Consider the following 25,945-nt stretch of genomic DNA (forward strand, 5'->3'; position numbering starts at 1 on the left):
CAGGAAATTGCAGGTGAGTAGATATTTCTCCAACAACGTTATCCTCCACCTCTATTCTTTTTTACATGATGATGAGGAGGAGGAAACGTCCTAATTCTTCTCTGCACCCATTATTAGGGGTGTAGTCTGTTTCCAGAACTGGAGATGTAGGATGTCTACTGGGGTTCTGTCCCATTCTGTATAGTTTGGGGTTAAAGATAGACCCAGACCTCACTCCCAGACAAGAGGATTGGTTGAATGATGCTATTAAATAATGTTAATAGGAGGGAGGAAGAAGATGGCGGCATAGAGAGGACATGCAGCATTTGCTTTCCTGAGTTTTCCTCGGTCCTCTTTCACTTCTGATCAAGATGCCTCCCCTAAGCTCAAGGGAAAGGTTCGGGTCTTCTCTCCTGACCCTCTTCCTGACCTTTCTTCCTGGACAGCAATTGGTCATCACCCGCTTCATGTCCTCGCCAGCGTTATCAGGACCAGAGTAGCCTGATTTGCGGCGTGGTTTGGGAGAACCACGTTCGCTGACAGAGGCAGCATCCCTGAGCCTGGACTTTCATCTGCCTCCTGCACATAGAACCTCACCGGAGAGTACCTCTGCGGCACCTTGTGATGATGTGTCTTCGGTGTCTGCAGTGGAGGGGGCTTCTCTCCGTGATTTGCTGCTGGGACAGGACTCTCCTTCTGTGTCCAACACTGCGAGGGCTTTCTGTGAATGATCTATTGAGGCCATTTCGGCGGCTGGAGCATCGGCTTTGGAGTTGAGCTCGGCCCCCAGGCCAGGATTGTTTCTACCTCTGTTTCCCCGGTCTGCAGTGAACATCGAAGGTGGTGAGTTCCTTGCGGTACCATCTCGCCCTGAGGCGGTGACTCTTAAAGCCCTATGAGACCTAGTGGCTGGCTTTGGGTCTCCACTAAATTCAAAGATGGATAATTTCTCCCTTAATCTCCAACAAAAATTGGTCGGAATTACAGACCCAGTTTAACTATGTCTTCTAGAGTTTCTACAGTTGAAGATAACATAAAGACAGTCCAGGAATTCAATGTAGCCACTGTTAAGGATCGTGTGGCCCTTTCTAGACAAATTGAATTTCTGGAGAATAATGTTAGACATCTTAATTTGCGGTTCTTAAATTTCCCCAGAGTTATTGGAGAAATTCCCTAAAGAACTTTGAAAAAATTTCTTCAAGAGGTCTTGGGTTTTTCACCTGAAAATTTACCATCTGTTAATACATGTTATTTTCTTCCTAAAACGAAATCTTCAGGATCTACAGCTAATGTTCCCTTTCAAAATGATTTGCCAAATTTCCTTGAAAATTCTTCTATGTGGATCGAGGTACTTTATTAAGTCTTCTTTATCTCTTCATCCAATTTAATTGTAATATGAAATTATTTCAGGAATTGTCCAGTCACTTTTTTGCTTACCTGTTAACATTTTCCTGATTTAGCTGCTGTTACTCAAATTTGATGAAAAGGTTTTTTTATCTTTTCGCCAGGAAGTTGTTTCTTTAGGTTTTTTTGTTCTTCATTTTCCATGCAAATGTGTAATTAAAAAAGGAGAGATGTTTTATTTTTTTTTCTTCCTGAGAAGTTAAAAATCTTTTGTTGAGTCCCGTAGGCCACTTACTTCTTCACCTATGCTTCATTCTTCTTGAGCTATTAGCAATTTAATGCTGATTCAACTATGTTATGCCTTCACTTTCAAGTTTACTTGTGTATGCTTCCTTAAATTTACCTTCTCCTCCCTGTTTTCTTTTTAATTTTTGCTTGGTGTGGATATTTTTGCTTTATTGTGATTTTTTCAAAATTTTCAGTAACTTTGTCAATCCACATATTTCTGTAACAAACTATTGTTTTTTTGTAAATAAAAAATTCTATAAATAGTTAAAAAAATGTTAATAGTTTTACTGGGGTGTTATATTTGTCTAGAAGTTTCTTTGTTGCATATTGGGCTGTTAGAGCTTTTTCTTGTTGTGTCTTTATAGCCAATTAAAACTCTCAGATGCATTTTATCTCAAGCCAAGGTAGGGGTATGCTCAACTTCTTGTTTATTTAGGAAGAATTTGAATTTATGTTAGAGATTTTTTGGCCTACAACCTAAATTCAGATTCTTCCTAAATATAAGTAATGCAAGACTGGATAAATATTTTTAAATATGTTTAAAAGAATATATAGTTTTACACATATATAATTATCATATATATACATATCTTTATAAATTAATGCAAATTCAGTATATATAGTTGCAGCACAGCAGATTTATCTAAATTAGCATGTAAAGTACAGCAACAGAACACAAGACAGTAGATAGAGTATGTGCTACTACACAATAACACACTAGCAAACTGCAGTACCTATAGAGGAGTTAGCATGAATCCAGCAGAGGCCACACGCTGTTATTTGTTCAACTATGTCACAAGTGAACTATGCAGCAAAATTCAGCTCTTTTTGCAGTTTTCCCCAGGGTGAAAGCCAAAGGCAAAAGGCACAGAAACTGTATTACTTTTCTATAGCAAGAGCAATTGGCCTATCTAGGTAAGAATATACAGTTCCTCTAGTGGATTCAGTCCTTTGAGTCAACCTACAGTTAATAAAGAAGTCTTAGTGTGAACAATTTCACACACTATTATATGTATTTGCAAGAAATATTTGTGTGCTAGAGGAAGGGTTCAAATTTAGTGATGGCCAGAAACCAATTCCCTTTTTACTACTTAAAATTCTTGTGGTTACATGCTATATTTTTATTTTTTACTGTGGGTCTCTCTGCTACTGACTAGAGCATGAAAATAGAAAATGCTGCCTGCATACATCCATTCTCCCTGTGGAGTGAAACGAGCACTTTGATTACGATGTTCTTAAGTGGGGGAAAATTTTCTCCTGCTGCTTTACCCTCCAGCATGTCTTCCTAGGAGATCTTGCCACTACCACTGCCACTGGAGTCCAAGAACTAAGCCAACTAGCCTAGAAATACCACTATATAACTTTCCCTGGAGACCTGGAGCTTACTTATTGCAGGAGATCCTGCTGTCACTAAAGACCAGGGAAACTACTGTATTGCTACTATAATCCATGAGTTAATCACCAGCCAAATTGATTACTGCAAGTCCTTAACAACAGCATCTCTCAACACAGTCTGAAGCGACTCCAACTCCCGCAAAGCACTGCTGCAAGAGTGTTGGTAGGTGCACACGCAACTGATCATATCAAGCCTATTCTACATCAACTTCAGTGGCTCCCTGTAAAAAGCAGGATAAAATTTAAACATCTCTTTGTCTACTAATGCTTGAATAAACTGCTCCAGAATCTCTCCCTCAACTTATCGCTCCTTAAACATCCTCAAGGGAACTACTCCCCTGAATGCTGCAAGATTGTCCTGCAGGAGACTCCGTGCTTTCAGCTGTTCTGCACCAAAAATTTGGAACAAAGTACCACTAACTCTGTGCCTGGAACCATGTTCCCTTAAATTCAGAAAAAAACAAACAAAACCCCCAGGCCTAAGATCCACCACATCTTTGATTCAACTACCATACCCCTCTATGAAGGAATGTGTTATACACAACTGGGTCTTGAAACTATTTACAAATGGGATTTCTTTGATCTCTTGACCATTATATCTCCAAGAACAGAATGCCATCTCCAGCCCCTCCATGTGAACCTGCTGCTTGCAGTTGTGAATGCAAAATAACCTTTTTAATATCCTCCTTAACCAATAAGATATTTATAAGTCAAACAGGAGGGAGGGGGAGAAGGAGGAAGCAAGGGAGAATGCAAGCATGTGTGTAAATAAGAGGCAGCAAATGAGGCAAATGCAGATTAATTGTAAAACAGTTACCACTCTGACAAATTATCACTATACAGAGACATGTGCCAAGAGTTGTCACTTGCAATTTTGACTGATCTCAAGCCATGATCAAAAGCACAGTAGCTGGAATTCTGAAACAGTATCAAAATAAAAAATATCTTAAGAGGTCACCAGACCAAAATATTTTCTGTTTACACAAGCACCAATTTACAATTAGCAATATCTAACATATAGCTTTTGGACATCAAAAATTTATAGAATCCAATCTATTTTTATTTATCTACTGCTTTTCTTTGAAAGCACAAAGAGGGGAAACAACAAAAGTAGAATACCCAACCGCATAAATAGTTTGAATTATGTCCATCAACATTTGTCTGCTTTTTTTCTATTTTTCCCCCTAAACTCACATTTGAATTTGGATTTTATATTTAATTACTTGCCTTTCCAAATACAAGTTCAAAGTAAGTTACAAATTCATACACAATTGGTAGGTCCCTGCTAACAAGGGCTGACACTTTGTATCCAAGGCAATGGAAGATGAAGTGACTTGCTCAAGATCACAAGGAGCATCAGCGGGAGAAGTGGGATTTGAACGCCAGCCTTCCTGGTTCTCAGACAACTGCTCAAACCACTAGGGCCACCCCTCCACTCCAAATGCACATGTTGTAATTTAAGGAACATTTATTTCCTGATTTTTTTCTGCAAAAAAATTATACTCTGTGCCTGAAACTGATACTTACACATCCTCCAGCCAGAATTTCAGCTGCTAGCGGGACAGTGCCATCTCTGCTATTTGTGAACTTATCCCTTACAAAGTCATTCACCTGGAAAGCAAATGTATATGAAAACAAGTTAGTCAAGTGCCATAAGTGCCAATTTACAATTCTGCTAGAAATAAATTCAGTTGCCAAGCTTTCCTGATACATTTGCTTAACTTGAAGCACAATCTTATCAAATACGATCCTCACCAAATAGATACAGTAAATTTAACACAAACAATCCCACCCGGTGTTTTTATTTTTTAGTATATGGATAATTTTCTGTATACCCGCTCAATATTTCCTCTTAATAACATCCATCATTTTCTTTAATTTATTCAAAATTTGTTAGGAGAGCAGGGGATGGTTTCATATGTTAATAGGCTACCATCCAGGTGCCACTGTTTTTTTGTAATCATTAACGCATCCTCCCGCCTCCAATTTTTTATTCAAACTACTAATATTAAAAATCTATTGAGCTGGATTACAAAATATAACCCCTTTTTTTATATTTTTATTTTTCACCTAACTTGTTCAATAAAATCCTCCTTTTTGTGACTAACACTTTTCTATTTTTTACTTTTAAAGCCATCAACGGAAGAGTTACTTGTACTTAACTTTAAAGAATGTCTCTAATGATCCCGACTTGCGCAAGTTTTGACAATTGCTGTCTTCCTCAGGGTCTGTTCATTCTTTAGTTGATCCTTTTTTTTGAGATGTTATTTAAATTCTCCGGTGCTCCATCAAACCTCCGTATTCGTTCAATTCCTGACGGCGTTTGACTCCATCTTACTTCCTGTCTGTTTTCTAAACCCACTTCCTGGATACTGGCCTGACCTATCAACAGCTTTTAAATCAGAGAAAACCAATCTAATTGGTCATTGAGTCCTGTAGGTTGTTCAGTATGTAGTCTAAATATCCATGCCTGTTCCCGATGATTGAGAGCTGACTGGCCCCCTTGCGCAAGTCGGGATCATTAGAGACGTTCTTTAAAGTTAAGTACAAGTAACTCTTCCGTTGACGGCTTTAAAAGTAAAAAATAGAAAAATGCTAGTCACAAAAAGGAGGATTTTATTGAACAAGATATGTGAAAAATAAAAATATAAAAAAAGGGGTTATTTTTTGTAATCCAGCTCAATAGATTTTTAATATTAGTAGTTTGAATAAAAAAATTGGAGGCGGGAGGGTGCGTTAATGATTACAAAAAAACAGTGGCACCTGGATGGTAGCCTATTAACATATGAAACCATCCCCTGCTCTCCTAACAAATTTTGAATAAATTAAAGAAAATGATGGATGCTAATAAGAGGAAATATTGAGCGGGTATACAGAAAATTATCCATATATAAAAAAATAAAAAATAAAAACACCGGGTGGGATTGTTTGTGTTAAAATAACCTGAAGCACAGGCAGGGAGAGACTCATTGTTTTGAACATTTTTGTTTCAATACTGCTTCCCTCTGTGGACCTTATTTTGAGGTTTCTTTTTTTTTTTTTTCCTTTGCCCTCGTGTGTCATTCTCATAACTTATGGTTTTGTTTATTTTGGGGGTTTTTTTTCAGAATAAAAGATGTATATTTGCTTCTGGCTAAGGCTGACTCTTTCAAGGAATCTCACAGTCTTGTTCATGGAGACTATGATTCAGCAGCTGGATCTTAACATGCATCAGTGAAAGGACAGCAAAGGGTTCAGATCAGGGGCACCACAGCAGAACCACAAAGTAACTCAGAATCATAAATGTCTCTGTGGGTACAGAAGGACGGGAGCCTGGCAGCAGACAAGGAGCTCAGGGTCCATCTAGTCTGCTCAGCTCCATTGATGGTCACAGTGGATGATCATTGGCTTTTCTTTGATTTTTCTCATAACCAGGAATCCTCTGTTATGCTGGAGGACCTTTCAGAAAACTTTAAATGTTATAATCTAAACTCAATCCCTCCACCCTCCTGAAGAATGCTTACAAAATCAAAACATAAAACCATGATCTAGTAATTTTGCTGGTTTAATAAGCTGATAACCAAATAATCACAATTTGTATTTTGTGAAATTCTGCTCCCATCTATGAACTGGGAATAAAAACTGCATTTGTTTTATTAATAAGAGGTAAGTTAAAATTAAATATAAGTTGACTGAATTAAAGAGTCTTTAATTAAATGATTGGTTATAATTAAAACTTGATGTTTTGAGGGAATTTTTTTTTTAAACTATTCACCCATAACTACTGGGAGTAAAATCAGTGAGTGTGAGATCTTTAAACTAAGGCCAGATGATCACTCCATATTGGACAGGGAGTATTTATGCCAAATGTTTTCAGTAGCATGACTGCAATGCAAGGTGAATCCTATGTAGTTATGGATCAAAATTTTAGAGCAAACTTAAAATAACAGAAAATTATTAAATACACAGTTTTTAAATCTGTATGGATATTTTTCCTCTGCTTCTCCATCTTAGTTGGGTATAATCTGTTTCTTTCATTTGTTTTTACTTGGAATCATGCTTTTGTTCTTTCATATCACCTCTGCTGTCTATTTCCCCAGTTCCTCTTCTTTTTTCAAGCCATGGGAAGGGAAGGCATTCCATGACCATTGCTGCTGTTCCTTCACCTCCCCTGCATCTTTAAATTGGGGGTGGGGTTCCTTGGCCAAGCAATACAGCCTTCCTGCCCTAGCACCGTCTAATGGCAAGAAGACTACATTGCTTAGGGCGATATCAGGGTAATAAAATAGGGTTTTTGGAGTGGCTTTGATGTGTACATTTATATTTTAATTAATTTTTTTGTAATTATGATATTAATTAGTAGTACAATAAAAGCTTTATCTTATTGTCATGGCTGACTCAGTCCTTACTGAGATTAAAGCATGTGAGCTAGATGAGCAAGAGGATTATTAACTAGTTATTTTTATGAGTTGTCTATGTTTTTATATTTAAACTGAATTTTGTATTATTCTATGAACTGAAATTTTAAGCAATTAACATTTGTATTTATGATCTTTTGTAAACTGCTTTGGGTGAACTTTTGGGTTTGGTAATAAAAGGTGTAAGTAGGCATTTGTTTGCAAACAAAAAGAAGTGGAACTGTGAAAGGGGGTGAGCTGGGCAGGTCGAGGTGTGACCTGTGCAAAAGGGCAGGACCAGAGGCAGGTATGAATTCTCTCTCTCTCTCTCAGAGACACATACCTGATCACATTCTTCTCTCTCAATATGCTCAATGAACCCTGATAGGTGAAGGGCGGCTGGGGCTGGGGATGCAAGATCACTGGGATAAGGAGGAAAAGGTGAATAGAGAGAATGATCTCTTTTTCTCTAACCCCCTCATCCTGTCTGCCCTGGTGCTCCTGATCCTCCATCACCAGCCTCCCCATAAATTTCCCAGTGGCCCTAAAGCCCCTAACCTAAGCTCCTCCTCTCCCTGGGAAATTACCCTCTCCAGCAACTCTTCCCTCTCCCTCCTTGACCAGTAAAGTACAGGCCTCCTCCTCAAGTAAAAATCAGCGGCCTCACCTCTGCTTTAGGGGGTGGGAGCAGACTAGTGTGCACTGTCCACAGTCTCACTGGACAAGGGTGTGGGGCCTAGAATTCAAAAGCATGGCTTGCTCTTTGCTTCCTTGGAGGTGGAAGGGAGCAAGGCCACATTAGAACTTACTCACTCTCTTCCCTCCCCCCCCCCCCCACCATACCCATTCCTATTTCTTTCACTTTTTCTCCAACAACTCCTATCACTCACAGACTGCCCCCTCTCAGATCATCTTGCTCACATCTCATACTTCCTCTCAACACCTTTGATACTTTGACTCAATCTTCCTCCCCTCTCCTCCCCATAACCCAGACTTTCCAATCCCTTCATACACTCTTTTGCCCTCCCATATCCCATCATTCATTTCACTCCTCCTTTAAATCCCCTCCTTCAATCCCTTGGCCTCTTCACTCTCATCAGAATAATCACCAGGAGCTAAGGTGGCAGGGCCTGGGATCAGGGCCAGTGCAAGGGGATTGGCCGCCCTAGGCACCTTCAGCATTGAACCACCCCCAGCCCCACCCCCAGCCACAGCCCCGACTCCAGGGGCAGGGACCACATGCCGCCACTCCCCCAACCTCCCCCCCACCCAAAACAAAAACATCACAAAACACCTGGTCCAGCGGGGAGCCTGGGAGCGATCTGCTGCTCCCGGGTCGTCGGCTGCCACTAATCAAAATGGCGCCGTGGCCTTCAGCCCCTACCATGTGACAGGGGCTACCGGTGCCATTGGTTGGCCCCTGTCACATGGACGCCCATGCAATACCGGGATTAGCGTGTCCCTAGCGTGCGTGCAAACTCAGCATGTAGCAAATAGCACCGATGACATGTAAATCCCATTTAAATGGGACTATTATCTATTACTACCCGATCCAGTAATGCGCGTCCAAAACTTGTGTCCATAACAAATTTAAAATTTTGCGCCTGCCTTACCCTGGCATTATTGTACGGGAGCTAGTGATAGCTGGCGGTTTGTAAATGCTTCTCTGCTTTTCAAGCATGGAAACTCTTTACTTCTTTGTTCTGCTGACTTTTTTCTTGCATGTGCAAGCAAGAATAAGGGCAGCCAGATGAGGGAGGGCAATTGTTAATGCAAACAATCCTGCCAACGATAGAAGACCAGAGGACCATGCGGCAGCGCAGGCATAGGTTGGCAAGTAGCTCATTTAAATAAATCTTGTAAATGTCTTGTCACTGAACGCTCTTGAATTTATAGCAAGAGGATGTGGTTATGGTGGTTGGTCTAATTGGGTTGAAAATAAACATCTGGCAGTTCCTAGAGTGGAAGTCCATAAAATGTTATTGACCAATAAGGAATAATGGCTTGTTTGTGTACACTTGACTTTTGGATTGGCCGCTATTGGACTTCATGGGCCCTTGGTCTGACCCAGTAGGCATGTCTTATGTTGTTATGTTTTCAGGTGCAGCTAGAGCCATCCATAGACCCTGCAGGCACTGTCTTATTCGGCCACACACAAAACCCTCCTTGGATTGCCTGAGGCAGAAGTGGTGCGAAGCTACTGTCTCAGCTTTCAGCAATTGAGACCCTTTATGAGGACCTGCGCAATGATATTGATCTATTCGCCTCCTGCAACCATGCCATCCCTGGACTGGCAAAACGTCTGTGTACCTTGCATTTTTTCACCACAGAAGTTTCCAGAATACAGTAGGTTTGCGGGATGAATCAGTCCTCAATCTTGCGGCACTTTGGACAAGTCTTGAGGGCTAGGATGAAATGCATGAGGCAGTATATCTATTTCCCAGTGGACCCAGGGCATCTCCAGGAGATCCAGCATGGATTCTTTGAAATAACTGAGATACCCAATGTTTTGGGTGCAATAGACTGCACCCATATTGCACTGACCCCCAATTCAGAACAGGAGAGTGCATTCTGCAACCGCAAATCATTCCATTTGATGAATGTGCAGGTGGTATGTGATGCACATCAATGAATCCTGAATGTAGTATCAAGGTTTCCTGGGAGCTGCCATGAGTCCTACATTCTTGCCCATTTGTTGCTTGGAAACAATATCCCAGAAGAGAAATATGGCGATGACTGGCTGCTCAGTAAGTACCAATTGCTATGGGAAGGCATTATAGACAACTAGGTGGGAAGGAGGCATGCAGGACCCAGTACAAGTTCATTGTTATATCCAGAAAGTATTTTGGTAGAACCGTATTGGTAAGGGGGTGGGATATAAAACGAGAGAGGTATATATATGCCATATGGAGTAGTGTATGTGTTTGGTGGTGTTGCAGCAGTGTTTTTTGATGCAATATTGCTTATCCCTTTTTTAGGTGATGGCGGCTATGGTTGTAAGCCATGGTTGCTGACTCCGCTCCTGGCCCCACACACTGAGGCTGAAAGACATGAAGCACATACCAACACAAGGTCTGTCACCGAGTGGACATTTGGTGTGCTGAAAGGACGATTCAGATGCTTGGACTGGTCTGGTGGTGCCCTGTAGTACAGTGCCAAAAAGGTTGCATGCATTGTTATAGCCTGCTGCATGCTACATAATACTGCATTGCGCTTCGGGCTGGAAGCGGTAGTCCCTGAAAACTTGCCGCCAGATCCACCTCTACAACCAGCAGCAGAAGTGGACAACACAGTGCGAGCCACTGAGGTTCGCCAAAGGGTCACTGCAGAATATTTTTCATGTAAGTTCTTATCAGTGATACAAATAACCCCTCTTCTCTTTCAAAGGTATTGATCATGTTTGGAATAAGCTGCTTAATTGTGCACAAATCTAAATCCATTCTTTTGTGTTTTCTATTTCAGGAGTTGCAATTGGAGGCTGATGGAGGAACTGAAGGATGTACCAGGATTCCAAAATTTGTTTTGTTTTCTTTAGTTTTTTTCTTACTTTTTGTCAAATTAATTGTGTTTGTCTACCAGAATGTTTGTGTGGATTAATGTAAGTCCTTTACATCCTTGCTGGCCTGCATCCCCTCACCCTCTCACCAACTCCCATTGCTGGCCTGTGTGCTTGTGAGAGTGTGAAGGGATGCACGCAACCAACTTCAATCGCTGGCGTGCATCCCCTTACACTCTCACAAGCACCCAGCATTGGCATCCCTCTCCTCAGCCTATCACAGCCAATGGGTGGGATCCAAAAGCACACGATGGATACCGAAATCCTGAATGTTTTTAAACAGGTCCAAGACTTGAGTGTTCATAAATGGCCCTTGTTAATTAAGGATGCCCAAGACCTGGGCCTTTCACAGATGCCCTGGACTTAGGCATCGTCTATGTAACAGCCATTCACTGATGTCCAAGTTCCTGACGTCTTTATTGGGTCAAGTCTCTGGCATCCTTGTGACAAATATAACAGATGCAAAGTCTAGGGAGTCTTGTTACGGCTCAAAAAACCTCTTCACTTGATTTTGCCTTAAGGACCTGCTCAAGTATCCTCTCCAATAAACTCTGCCAGCAACTCTCTCTGTGGACGGTGCCTTCCCTCTCAATCTCTCCTGACTCATGAATCTTCTTCCCTCAGTTAGGATTCGTGGGTTCATGGACCCTTGGCCCGAGGTGAAGGTTGTTACAGCCTGAGGGATGGAGTCCCACAGGTCCATACCGTTGGGAAGCGAGGTCAGCTGCAGCAGGGAACCCGACTGTAGTTCAGTAGAGAGAAAGAACATCCAACGTCACGCTACGTGATCACAGAGTAGCCAAGAGCTGTGCCGTGAGGCAGACCCCGAGGAGCGGGAGCGCAAGGACAGGGTCTACTGTAGGTGACACGCAGAGACTGCCCCGAGGAGTGGGGAAGTGCAGAGCAAGTCTCCGGTGGCAAGGCAGATACGACCCTGAGGAGTGGGGAGAGTAGAACAGCAGTCTCAGCTAGGCAGTTTTTAAGGCAACCCCGAGGAGCAACACTGAAAAACTTTGTGTCTCCCAGGAAGCTCACGCAGGCCCCCGAGGAGCGGATACCTGAGCCAGAGTCCAGAACAGAGGTTAGAGATCCAAGTCAGGCCCCAAAATCCGAGGAGACAGGAACAAGCACCAGAAGCAAAGGAACTCAATGCCAAGTCGACTAGCAGAGGCCAAGGGAGGTGCTTAAGAATCCCAGCTAGTGATGTCATCAATCGGGGTGACCCCTGAGGTTCCTGCCATAGTGTCTTTAAAGAGAGACTCGGTGGTGTGTGAGCGCCTAGGAAGGCCTGAAGGAGGCATGGAGGTCGGCGGCGTCCCAGCCACCATGAGAGGACTCAGGAGGCAGACGGCATGTGGGACAGCGGCTAGCCACCACCGCAAGTTTGCCCGGAGAGGAGAGCAGGGCAGCATATGATGTTGAGTTGGGTTGGCCGCAGCCGACGGTCATAACACCCTCTGACTTCTGCACATGCTAGGTGGCAATTTATACCACTAAGACCCATCCCAAAAAGGAGGATGGCCCAAAAGCAGAGGGGGTACAGGATATGCTAAAATAACCCAAAAAAACACACAACTAAAAAACTACCTTCAAAAATCCCAAGATGATACCTGAGGAAATATTTGTGCAGGTTCTTATCCCTGCCACACATACAAAGGACAAGGGTGCAAAACTCCTGCCCTCACAAGGCACAAACTGGTCTAGTGTTGAAAGGTAACAAAAATCTACAAATGAATCTGGTTCTTAAACCTAATGTACAAACATGTGTCAAACCGTTGTGGGTACCCTGTTTTCAAGTCCTTGAGGATCAGATTTCCATAACCCTGATCTAACTGGCACTGCTTCTTAAATGCATTTTAACAGCAGAAATCAGAGAATCGTTGTATTAGTCTAACAAAGTACTCAGGTAGTAATTAGAGGGCAACTTTCAAATTGTACACTGAATTGTAAAGTCTAAGTGCATTTTTTTACCCACAGAATTTATATCAATTTTTTAATGGAAATCTTTCACTTTGAAAACTGTTGGAAAAAGTATATGCAGAGACTGAATTGTAAAGTCTAAGTGTATTTTTTTACCCACAGAATTTATATCAATTTTTAAATGGAAATCTTTCACTTTGAAAACTGTTGGAAAAAGTATATGCAGAAACATGCACCTGCTATTTGTGCACTTATTTTCCAGCAAAATTACATGAATATGTTCTTATGTTCTTAGTAGTTTGAGTTTGAGTCACTCTACATTTTATATCAGCAAAACTGGCCCTATTAAACAGATAAAATGTCCTAAAATATATCTATCTTCTTAATTATAACAGGAGGTATTATCGGTGAAAAGCATTCAAATCTCATTCAGTTGCTGGTTCTGCCCTATTGACCTCCCTATCCTCAATGTAAACAAACCTTAATTTAATGCCTGAAAAATTATTTATGAAGTATTAAAAAACACATTTATCTTTTATCAGAGTACTGTCCCTGGGTCACACCATCAAAGATCTCCAGGGCAAATATTCAACACATGGCTGGGGCAAAGTCAGGTCAGTGCCATTTTGGAACATGGTGCCAACTGGGCCAGGTGCGACAGTGCACCTGGTTCTGATGTGGGATCAGTTTTTAAGCATGTTGAGGGGGGGGGGGGGGGCGGGAGGCAGGTTGGGGGGATGGGACACTTTTTTTCCTTTGGGGGGGAGAGTAAGTGGGCTGGGGATTGGGAAATTTTTTTTTTAATTTTTTTACACAATTGGGGGGGGGGGTCCATTGCTGTCACTTGGAGGGGGTCGCTACTGTCACTTGGAGAGAGGGGGCTGTCACCGTCACTTGGGGGGGGTGTATGGCAGTGGGTGGAATCTGTTATTTGGAGGGGTGGGGGTATGGCAGCAAGGGGGTATCTCTTTCACTTGGGGGGGGTGAGGGAGCATGGCAGCAGGGGACTAAGGACACATTTTCTGTTTTAGCTTTGGGGAGAGGAGAAGGGGGGCTAGGTCTATCGCCACACAGTTTTGTTTTTTTTATTCATATTTTGGAGGGCTCGGGGTTGCCTTAACTGGTGGCCCCGAATTGAGATGGGGTTCAGAACTGACCCCTGCTCTTTCTTCCCATTTGCATGCGACTTTTTTTTTTCCAGGCCAGCAGCTGCTTGCTGTGGTTTTTCCCCCCATAGTGTTTAGCCGCAAGACAAAAGAATGTGCCATACAGCTGCAATGCTTTTTCAGGGGAGGAGCCCCACTATCGCAGAGACACCCTCCTTAGTCCATCTAGGGGTAAGACAGAAGGAAAGGCTGGAAATGATCAAACTGCTATGTAATAGAAATCTTAAAATAAGCACTGTGCAAATTTTGTGACACAGACTGAATAAAGAGCATGCACAAAGCATGTGTCTTATCACTGGGTTACCTGCATCATTTCTGCAAGAGATCTTGCTTCAAAACACCAACAAGGGTAAAGAAATGTTTTGAAAAGAGATGGAATATACAAAACTGTTTCAATCAAAAACTAAATCAAGCAAATATACTCTGTATTAAAATACATACAGATGTATTAACTTACAGTAAGTTTTATGGCCTTCTCTGGAGCTACTCCCAACCACTGTGGTAAAAGACCTGAAACAAAAACAAAAAAATACTTGAACTTCCTTAATGCATTTTAATAAATTAGCAGCTTTACACAGGGTCACCAATTAAAACGGGGGTCAAATTGTAAGCAATTGGAGGCCAGCTCTGTGACTTGCCATACATTGCAGCACATGTGACTCCTGTTTAGATCTCCTGTTTGACAGAGCCCAAGCCTGCTGCAGTGCTGATGTGCTCAAGTTTCATGTAGAGATAATCGGTAGACATTGTACTAACCCCTGCTAATAAATGTAAGAGCAGTACTAAATGCCTAACAGTTACATGACAAGGGGTACAAACACATTTCTTCCAGGGAGGCATTTTGTATATCTACTTGCAACCAGTAGTAGCAATGAACCATGGCATGCTCTGTAGTGAATGTAAAATACCACAATAATCATATTGTTCTTTTTGTAGTCACATAGCAAGATGGGTGATAACTATGAGTTCAAGTAGGCTGAGACTAGAGGGTTCAGTCTCTTGTAAGATGGTAAAAGCTACTCCATGCTAGTCCATGGAAAGTCATTGTGGTTTAATGTTGTGGATGCTTTCAACCCTCAGGTCATTTGATAACATATGCAGAAGAGGCCTGCAGCTATTCATACAACTCTTCTTTCTTTTCTGATATCTTTGACTTAGTGCGGCAGCCGTGCTCAATATGACCCTTCTCTTACAAAGTAACCTCAGCATTCTTGAATGTGGACCAAAATGGAGTTTGTATTCCTTCTTTCAAGGATGACAAGCAATTTAATTAGTGACTGTTGCAAAATTGGAGTATTTCTAACAATTGTTAAAATGGATTTTGTTTATGTGCTGTAACATGTTCTCAGGTGCAATGATTTTTTCAAGTGACTATGAAGGAGAAATTACTACTTATCTGATTATTTCCTTTCCTCTAAGGAAGGCAGGCCAATCCCCACATATGGGTTATGCACCTCTACCAGCAGATGGAGACGGAGTAAAAGCCGATGTCCGGATACATAGCTCTGCCTCTACATCAGCCCGCCAGTATTCTCTGGAAAAGTCAAACTGTGGACAAACTGATTATACTTGAAAAGATTATTAAAAATCATTCACTCATGCTTCTAACCCATAGAGAATATTGAGTGTAAATCAAAGAAAAACTAAACTGAAGGATCGGGGAAAACACCAATCCTCCAACGAATAGATGGAACAACACTCTGCAATGTCTGCACCTAAAGAGCAAACCAAGGCAAAAAACTGGCAGCCAAGGGTGGGTCGGGAAATCCTTAGAGGAAAGGAAATTATTAGGTAAGTAGTTATTCCTCCTTCCTCTACACTCAGGCAAGGTCAATACCCACAAGCAGGTAGCTACTCCTGAACAGGGCAAGAAGTCTAGTTAAGACTGCACGCATAAAATCTAGAGTCCAAATGGCCAAGTGGAAGGCTTGGGAAGGTATGTGAGAAAGACCACATCGCTGCCTGGAGACGATAATCAAAGCTCTGCCCACAATAGCGCCTGAGTCCTAGTGGAATGAGCTCTAAGTCATTTTGAGAAAAGAATCTTGGCAACCAAACAGGCGGCCGTGATGACATCTTTTTTGCAAGGGCTAAAGTTTCCCATATTTTCAGTTCCCATTTACCTCCACCATAGAGCAGAACAATTGAACAGACTTCCTGACATGTTTAGTAGCTTCCAAACATCATCTCAGATGCCGTTTGACAGCCAAGGTATGCAAGAAACAATAATCATGGGCAGGAGAAATAGACCAGATTAAATGAAACTTTGAAACTATTTTCCGCAACAGAACGTACAGTCTGGAACTGCATCACTTCACTGGTGCGCCCAAATAAAAAAACATGTTCAAGCACAGTTACAGCATGCTTGTGCTTAAGAAGGCGCCCAGCGCATGCTATCAAGTCAGAGTGCACTCAAGTCGGCACTCAAGACAGGTGCTAAAGCAGGCACCCAATATGCACTCAAGCAGGCGCTCAGGGCACGCTCAGGTAGGTGCTCACTCAGTCTCAAGCAGATGTGCCAAAATATAGGATGCACATAAATGCCACAACTTTATACGCACCAGTAAGCGCACACATGCACATCTACTTCACCATACTGCCACACTGTAATCGTGCGCACAAACAACATGAAAGTGCTGCCACGGCCTACCACACAGTTCGAAAAATAAAGCCTGGAAGCAGGGTCTAACCAGAGGCTGCTGAATCCTCCGCACCAGCACTGCCATCGTAACTCATTAAACTCCACAGAGAATTGAGAGGGAGGAAAGAAGATGCCAATCATGCTCGCCGAGGGAGGAAGACCTGGTAAGAAAGGAATAGGGGAATAAAACCTCCCTACTCTGCCTTCTGCTCATCTTCATATACATTTTTTTTAACCTGAGCTCAGCCAGTCCTGGCTGAGAATATGACCGGGTCTCCGGCTATGGGAGAAGAGAGCGAAAGCCTTCACCATCGAGCCTCCCTCGTCCAACAACCGCTTCGCCTATTTTTTTTTTAGTCCACGCCTGAAAAAGGCCACGGAACTAAAGGCACTCAACTGAGGGTGGGACCCATTGGTGTCCCCTCAGGAATACAAGTGGTGCAATAATAATCTTTTTTTTTTTTTTTTTTTTTTTACTACACTTAATCCCTGATAGAGAAAATGCATGTCCACCATCTGCTGGAGATAGAGAATGCTAGTGGGCTGATGTCGGTGCAGAGCTATATATTTGTCACGTCAGCTTTTACTCTGTCTCCATCTGTTGGTAGAGGTGCATAAACCTTTTGTGGGTATTTGCATTCCTCTGCACTCAGGCAGGCCAAGTTAAGTCTTGGGGAAGAAGCAACACTGAAAAACTTTGCCACAGATTCCACAGCCAAGACCTTGTGTCTCACCTTAATGTTTCACAAAAGCTGAAGAGCTCTGTCAGCTGAAGTAGTTCAGTGATATAATTAAAACACCTTTGTTGGTCTGTTGCTTCCTTTTGTAAAATGGAATTTTTTTGGATAATTTCAGACAGTCTGGATGAAAAATAGACTTTCAACTCAGCCACAATCTCATCCTAAGATTTATGTACAGATGACACTGAATAAATGTGAGTGCACAATCATGTACGTGACTAATTCAACAACACCGAACAGAACTACTTTTTGTGTTTATTGTCCATGGTATTGTTTACAAAGATATAAAAAGTAAAAAATCTCAGCATATTTGTTTCATGCTGTAGTTCGATGTATCAAATTACAACTTAGGCCAATGCTACCATTTAAAAAAATCTGTAATTATAAATTCATTTTGTAAGAACTTCTTACTGTGTTAATGTGAAAATCACACCTGTACAACAATGCTTTTGGCTAGGTTAAGGCACTTCCTACATTGCTGCCCGCTTGCTTTCATAAAGTTGAATCTCTTTTCCTTATACATTAAAGTTGATATCAATTAATCCCATCTCATTCTATATAATCAATTCAAGTTTGTGTGTACCTCTTTTGATGCTAATCCTAAATGATCTCACCATCTCCTTTCAAGAGTTTGCTTCTTGGCACAAAACATGAAGACATAGCCAAAGATGTAAACTAGTTACTGCAGGCCTGCAGTGCTCTGCTCTCAGTGGTAGCCTGCCCCCATAAGGAAAATGTGCTCTAGAACAGTGGTTCCAAATCTGTCTTTTGGGATCCCTAATCAGTTGGGTTTTCAGGATATCTGCAATTAATATGCATTAGAGATTTGCATCCACTATATCTATTGCATGCAAATTTATCTCATATATATTGATTACAGATAGCAAATGTTGCTTACCTGATGTAACAGGTGTTCTCACAGGACAGCAGGATGTTAGTCCTCACAAATGGGTGACATCGAGGATGGAGCCCACCACGGAAAAACTTCTGTCAAAGTTTAACAGAACTTTGACTGGCCCCTACTGGGCATGCCCAGCAAGGCACTGACCCTGCAGCCAGCAGGGGTCTCCCTTCAGTCTGATTTTCAAAGCTACAGGCAGTGCCTAAAAAGTAAAAAGAAAACGAACCCAACACCGCGGGGTGGCGGGCGGGTTTCGTGAGGACTAACATCCTGCTTGTCCTGTGAGAACACCTGTTACATCAGGTAAGCAACATTTGCTTTCTCACAGGACAAGCAGGATGGTTGTCCTCACAAATGGGTGAGTACCGAGCTGAGGATGTCCTGACTTGCACCAAATGCACCCAACGGTGTGCAAGAGGCACAACAACTGGGGTGGAATTTGGGAAAGGGCATCCGCACCCTACCGGGCAGGTGGAAGGGTGTTGGTACATCAGGTTGGAAAAAGGTTACGCAAGACAGATTGGCCGAAGATGGAGTCCTGTCTTCCAGCTTTGTCCAAACAATAATGGGCTGCAAATGTATGGAGGGAACTCCAGGTTGCAGCTTTGCAGATGTCCGGAAGCGGCACCGATCGAAGGTGTGCCACTGACGTCGCCATGGCCCTCACAGAGTGTGCTTTAACACGGTCTTGAAAAGGGATGCCAGCTTGCTCATAGCAGAAAGCAATGCAGTCCGCCAACCAGGAGGAAAGAGCCTGCTTACCCACAGGTTGTCCTAACTTGTTAGGATGGAAAGAGACGAATAATTGAGTGCTCTTCCTGTGAGAAACTGTACGGTCTAGGTAAAAAGCTAGAGCCCGCTTACAGTCTAGGGTATGCAGGGTCTGTTCTCCAGAGTTGGAGTGGGGCCTGGGAAAAAAGATAGGTAGTATGATGGATTGATTAATATGAAACTCCGAAACTACCTTAGGTAAAAATTTAGGGTGAGTGCGAAGTACCGCCCGGTCCTGCAGGAGCTTAGTGTAAGGCGGATAGGTAACTAGGGCCTGTAATTCACTAACCCTGCGAGCTGAAGTAACAGCCAAAAGGAATAACACTTTCCAAGTGAGATATTTCAAGTCACAGGAGTGCAGAGGTTCGAAAGGTGGTTTCATTAGACGACCAAGAACCAGGTTAAGGTCCCAGGATGGGGCCGGAGGACGCAAGGGTGGCTTCAGATGGAGCAAGCCCTTAAGAAAGCGTGTTACCAGGGGTTGTACTGAAATAGGACTACCCCCAATACCTTTATGGAAGGCAGCTACCGCACTGACATGCATTCTTATAGAAGAGGTTTTAAGACCTGATTCAGAGAGATGCCATAAATAGTCCAAGAATTTCGAGATTGGACAGGAAAGGGGATCAAGGGACTGAGAAGTGCACCATGATGTATACCTTTTCCATTTGTATGAGTAAGATCTTCTTGTGGAAGGCTTTCGTGAAGCTATTAGGACACGAGAAACGGAATCTGAAAGGTTAAATGTTTGAAGGACTAACCTTTCAACATCCATGCCGTCAGGGACAAGGCTTGGAGGTTGGGATTGAGGAGGCATCCGTCGTTTTGAGTGAGCAGATGCGGGTCCATTCCCAGAGGAATGTGCCTGCGGATGGAGAGATCCTGGAGTATTGGAAACCATACTTGGCGTGGCCAGTAAGGTGCTATCAGGATCATGGTTCCTCCGTCCTGGCGTAGTTTCACGAGAGTCTTTGACACAAGAGGAAGTGGAGGGAATGCATAGAGCAGACCGGTTGTCCACTTGAGGGAGAACGCATCCCTCGGCCGAGAGTGCTGGCTCCGAATGAGAGAGCAGTAATTGTCCACTTTGTGGTTCTGAGGGGACGCAAAGAGGTCTATGCGGGGAAAACCCCACTTTCGAAACAGAGAGGTCGCTACGAGAGGGCTGAGTGACCACTCGTGTGGTTGGAAGACACGGCTCAGCTGGTCTGCCAATACATTGTCTACTCCCGGCAGGTAAGTGGCCCTGAGGTACATAGAGTGGGAGAGGGCTTCCGCCCAAATCTGCGCAGCTTCCTGACACAGAAGGAAGGATCCTGTGCCTCCCTGCTTGTTTATGTACCACATGGCCACTTGGTTGTCCGTCTGGATTAAGATTATCTGATGGAATAGATGATCTTTGAAAGTTCGGAGCGCATAGCGGATTGCTCGAAGTTCCAGGAAATTTATCTGGTGTTCGGCTTCCTGTTTTGACCATAACCCTTGGGTTTGGAAGTCGTCCACATGGGCTCCCCAACCGATGTGAGAAGCGTCGGTGGTTAGGATTACTTGCGGATCCGGTGGGAGAAAAGGTAAGCCCTGAAGGAGGTTGACCTGAGTCGTCCACCAGGTTAAAGACAGGCGCATCGCTTGTGTAACAGTGACTATGGAGGACAGAGGCTGAAAAGCTTGAATCCATTGGTGTCGTAGAGTCCATTGTGTTACTCTCATGGCTAGTCGGGTCATGGGAGTGACTTGGACCGAGGATGCCATGTGACCTAGGAGAATGAGGAATTGTCGAGCCGTGGCAGTGTTTTGAGACTGGAGCTGGCGAGCTAGGGAGATTAGGGTGTGAACCCTCTGATGAGGAAGGTAAGCCTTTGCCTGTAAGGTGTCCAAGTCTGCCCCAATGAAGGATAAGGTTTGAGATGGGACTAAGCAAGATTTCTCGTAATTGACAAGAAACCCTAAGGAAAGGAGTGTTTGAATTGTCAATGTTAGGGAGGATTGGGCAATCTGTTGGGTGGAGGCCCTGATTAGCCAATCGTCCAGGTAGGGGTAGACGTGGACACCTTCCTTCCGTTGGAATGCTGCTACCACTACGAGACATTTGGTAAAGACTCGTGGAGCAGATGCCAGACCGAAAGGCAATACCCGGTATTGATAATGGTCGCGGCCTACCAGAAAGCGCAGATACTTGCGATGGGATCTTGCGATCGCAATGTGAGTATAAGCGTCCTTGAGGTTGAGAGAACACAGCCAATCCCCCCTTTGTAGCAGAGGGAGCAGCGCGCCAAGGGTTACCATTTTGAACTTCTCTTTTTGAAGGTATTTGTTGAGGGCTCGAAGGTCCAAAATGGGACGTAGTCCTCCTGATTTCTTTGGTATTAGGAAGTATCTGGAATAGAATCCCTTCCCTCGTTGAGAGGGAGGGACGGGTTCTATAGCATTTGATTGCAGAAGAAGAGATACTTCCTGTTGTAATTGAGCCAAATGGGTGGTTAGACTCCACGCTTGAAGAGGCGGGGAGTCTGTCGGAAGAGTTATGAAGTTGAGGTGGTAACCCTGTGCGATAATTGCTAGTACCCACTGATCTGAGGTGATCTGCAACCAAGCTTGTAAAAAATGGTACAGTCGACCTCCTACAGGGATGTCTGGAAGAGGGGTTTGGCATGTGCTCCCTACAGGAGAGTCAAAGGCCAGCCGCAGGCCCAGGAGGAGGGGCTACAGTAGGCCTTTGTTTCCTAGGCTGACGTGGCTGAGGTCTGGTAGAGGATCGAGCTGGACGAGGCCTGGCCGATGGAGGATAGTAACGACGTGGCCGAAAGAACGACTTTTTAGAGTCCTTCTTAAGTGGTTTGGAGGAAACCTCAGACGGAACAGAGGAAAGCTGTTTCAACATCTCGTGGTGATCTTTTAATTCAGCTACAATTTGCTGAATTTGTTCTCCAAACAAATTGTCCCCTAAGCAGGGTAAATCCGCTAAACGATCCTGGACCTCTGGGCGAAGGTTGGATGACTTTAACCAGGCCCAACGTCTGGCCGAGATGGCAGTAGCTGAAACTTTTGTGGAAGCATCGAAGATATCGTAAGCCGTTCTGATCTCGTGCTTCCCCGCCTCAAACCCTTTGTTAAGAAGGGCTTGAAGCTGTGGCTGGTACTGGTCCGGTAATGTGTCAGCGTAATCTTGCATCTGTTTAAGGATGGCTCTGTTATATTGAGTCATGTAAAGTTGATATGAAGCTATGCGAGAAATCAACATAGCTCCATGGTACACTTTCCGTCCCGCACTATCCAGGAATTTATTGTCCTTGACAGGTGGAGTGGAAGAGTGTGGCTTTAGACGCTTGGCCTTTCTTTGAGCGGACTCAACCACAACAGAGCGATGATCCAGTTGAGGCTTTTGAAAGCCTGGTGCTGACTGGACGAGGTATGTGGAGTCAGCTTTCTTGTTAACTGGTGACACAGATGAAGGAGATTCCCTGTTTTTCTTTAAGAGATCCAGAAACACCTGGTGAATGGGGATGGAAGCGATGATTTTTGGAGCATCCAAAAATTGGAGCAGTTCCATCATCTGGTGTCTGTCATCGGTCTCAGATTGCAGCTGAAAAGGTACAATGTCTGACATCTCCTTTACAAAATTAATAAAGGAGAGATCCTCTGGAGGAGATCTTTTTCTACTCTCTGTAGGAGAAGGTGGTGATGGTAAATCTGTGTCAGAAGATGTATCATCACCCCAGGTATCGTAGGGATCACTTGGGGGTTGAAGCCCTGACGGACCTGGCTGAGGATCCGAAGGCATCGAAGGAAACCTTGAAGGAACCGGTGCTGCAAGCGGTACTGGGAATGGCATCGAGGGCTTCGGTGCTGCCGATGGAATCGGTGCCGGTCTTGGAATCGATGGAGCCGAAGGATAAATCGGTGGAGATATAGAAGAAGGCACCGATGGGACCACCCCGGAAGGGGGAATCAGGAACGGTGTTTCTCCTGCCGATGAGAATCCTGTCGGAGACGGTGGCGCTGTCGGTGCTACTGGAATCATCGATGGAAGGGCATGTACAAGTGCCTCCATGCGGTGTAGTAGCGGTGCTAGCGCCTCCACCAGAGGCTCGGTGGACGGTTCCCTCCTCGGTGGCGGAGTTGGTGCCGGAGTCGGTGCCAGAATCGGTGCCGGTGGAGGTTGGAACCTTTGCATCGCTTTCTCGATGGCCTCCTGGACCAGCCGGTCCAGTTCTGCCCGGAGACCAGGGGTAACAATACCCGGCTCGACGGGAGAGGGAGGCTGAGGCAGAGCCGGAGGGACCACCGTAACCGGTGGGATCACGGCTCCCACACCCCGAGAGGGTGAGGGTTTCCTCGATGCCTGCGAACGAGACGTGGACAATGCCAAGTCTGATCGAGGCCTCTTAGTCGGTGGCTCGGCTTGTTCAGAGGTCGATGACTGTGGATCCTCGACAGGCCGAGACTTGTGCCGTCGATGGCGATGCTTGTCCTTTCGGTCTCCTCGCCCATCCGGGGAGGGGACAGGAGTCGACGGCCGAGAAGTCATCGATGGTGGACGGTCACCGGAGGGTTGACGATGGTGGTGCAACTTCGACGGTGCCGGTTCCGATGACGTCGATGCTATCGATGGCGTTGGGGTGGGTGCATGGAAGAGGAGCCCCATCTTCTCCATCCTGGCTTTGCGACCCTTAGGTGTCATTAAGGCACATTTGGTGCAAGTCAGGACATCATGCTCACTACCCAAACACAAAACACAAACCCTATGGGGGTCTGTGATTGACATAGTCTGGGTACAGTCTGGACAACGACGGAACCCCGTCGCCATGGCCTAGGGCCAAATTTAGCCGAGGGATCGGTAAGTGCCAACAGGCCTCGAGGGCCAAAATCGACGGCAGTCGATGAAAAATGGCAAAAAACTTACCGGAGTCCGCGAAGGTGACAAAAATTTGTCGAAGGGAGACCCCTGAGGGGCAAATTTTTCTTCGGAAAGAAAAACCGAATTCCTGTCAGGAACGTGGTAAGAAGAGCTCCTTTCACCGCGTGGCAACTGCTGCGCGGAAAAAAGAAGACTGAAGGGAGACCCCTGCTGGCTGCAGGGTCAGTGCCTTGCTGGGCATGCCCAGTAGGGGCCAGTCAAAGTTCTGTTAAACTTTGACAGAAGTTTTTCCGTGGTGGGCTCCATCCTCGATGTCACCCATTTGTGAGGACAACCATCCTGCTTGTCCTGTGAGAAATTCTGAAAACTTGACTGACTGCCAGTCCCTCTGGACAGATTTGGGAACCACTGCTCTAGAACAAACAGGCATGGTATGAAGCTCCAGGAAGGTGCGCTCCTCCGTGCATCCTCATCTTGAGTACTGTGTGCAGTACTGGTCACCACATCACAAAAAAGTTATAATGCACATAGAATAGGTAAAGAGAAAGGCAACCAAAATGATAAAGGGGATTGAATGATCCTCTTATGAGGAAAGGCTAAAGAGGTTAGCACGCTTCAGCTTGGTGAAGAGACAGCTGAGGGGAGACATGATAGTGGTTTATAAAATAATGAGTGGAATGGAACGAGTAAATGTTAATCAGTTGTTTACTTTTTCAAAAAGTGCAAAGACTAGGGGACACAAAATGAAGTTACTAATACATTTAAGAGAAAATATGTTTTTAATTAATGCATAATTAAGCTCTGGAATTCATTGCCAGAGGATGTGGTGAAAGCTATTAGTGATTCTGCATTTAAAAAAGGTTTGGACAAGTTCCTAGAGGAAAAGTCCATTAATCATTAAGGTGGAAGTGCAGAAATTCATTGCTTATCCCTGGGATAAGCAGCTTGGAATATATCTACTTTTTGGGATCCTGCCAGGTACATGTGACTTGGATTGGCCACTGTTGGAAACAGGATACTGGACTTGATGGACCTTTGGGCTGACCCAGTATGGCTAGTGTTATGTTCTTAGACTTAGAAGCAACATCCAAAAATATTTCTTCATGGAAAAGATGGTAGATACATGAAATGCATTTGTCAGAGGAAATGGTGGAGGTAAAAAAGATAACAATTTTAACAAGTGTGGTATAAGCACGGAGAACCCTTAGTGGCAAACAGAATGGTATAGAAACACTGTGATAACTTGTACAGAGTAGTAGCTACAAATCTAAACAGTTGCATGACTGCACTGGGCTTTCAAAAAGGCTAGAGTAACCGGCATGGACTGACTATATTTAAAACCCAAACTTAAATGACTATGAGAAGGCTGAATTTCTTTTTTTTTACAACAATCTATTAATTTTGGTGGCTGTGGGAATTATTTCAAAACTTGGTAATAAGATATTGAAGGGGGCCTGCATGTTGGATTAAGTATTGACCTTGGATGAATCAAAGTTAAAGGCAATGCCTGAATGGCCTGTCACCAGAGGAGCTGGAGGCCAGCACTTTTAAATGATTTTTGGCATGCTTGGCACAGATGTGGAAGGCAATGGTAGGTAAAGGGTTGTAAGGTCAGATAAAAGACAGGACTAGCTGGAGGGAAAGGGATAGTTTGTGTTGGTTTGCATATAGCAATTTGTATGCTCATCTACTCAAATTGGAATAATCTCAAGTGGGCAGAATGAGTGGGCAAATTTGGTCTTTATCTTCCATCATCTACTATCATTGATATGTTACTATCAGCCTGTAACATCAACCTGGCTAGGTAATGTTTCAAAAAATCTGGTAGCCCTGCTCTTCCTTCTCCTCTTGGTCTTTGCAATAATTTCAAAATTAATCCTCGCTTTTCTTTCCCCCAGATAAGCCGTCCCACAAGCATATTTATTGTACTAAAAAAGGACCTGGGCAAAACCACAGGTACCATCATAAACAAGTATTATAAATGTGGCAATAAGTTCATATGCCCTGCAT

At 43.9% G+C, this 25,945-nt stretch overlaps 1 protein-coding gene across 1 annotated transcript in view; it reads right to left on the bottom strand.

Annotated features, from left to right (window-relative positions):
* SLC25A13 (solute carrier family 25 member 13) overlaps positions 1-25,945 on the bottom strand; it is a 535,434-nt gene that overhangs the window by 102,796 nt on the left and 406,693 nt on the right. The window contains exons 12-13 of the mRNA XM_029588928.1: positions 14,482-14,534; positions 4,534-4,617 (exon numbers count right to left, since the gene is read on the bottom strand). Of these exons, the coding sequence (XP_029444788.1) occupies positions 4,534-4,617; positions 14,482-14,534 (137 nt within the window). The remainder of the gene's footprint in view (positions 1-4,533; positions 4,618-14,481; positions 14,535-25,945) is intronic.

The sequence above is a fragment of the Rhinatrema bivittatum genome, chromosome 2 (assembly GCF_901001135.1).
Source record: "Rhinatrema bivittatum chromosome 2, aRhiBiv1.1, whole genome shotgun sequence".
NCBI classification, from domain to species: domain Eukaryota; kingdom Metazoa; phylum Chordata; class Amphibia; order Gymnophiona; family Rhinatrematidae; genus Rhinatrema; species Rhinatrema bivittatum.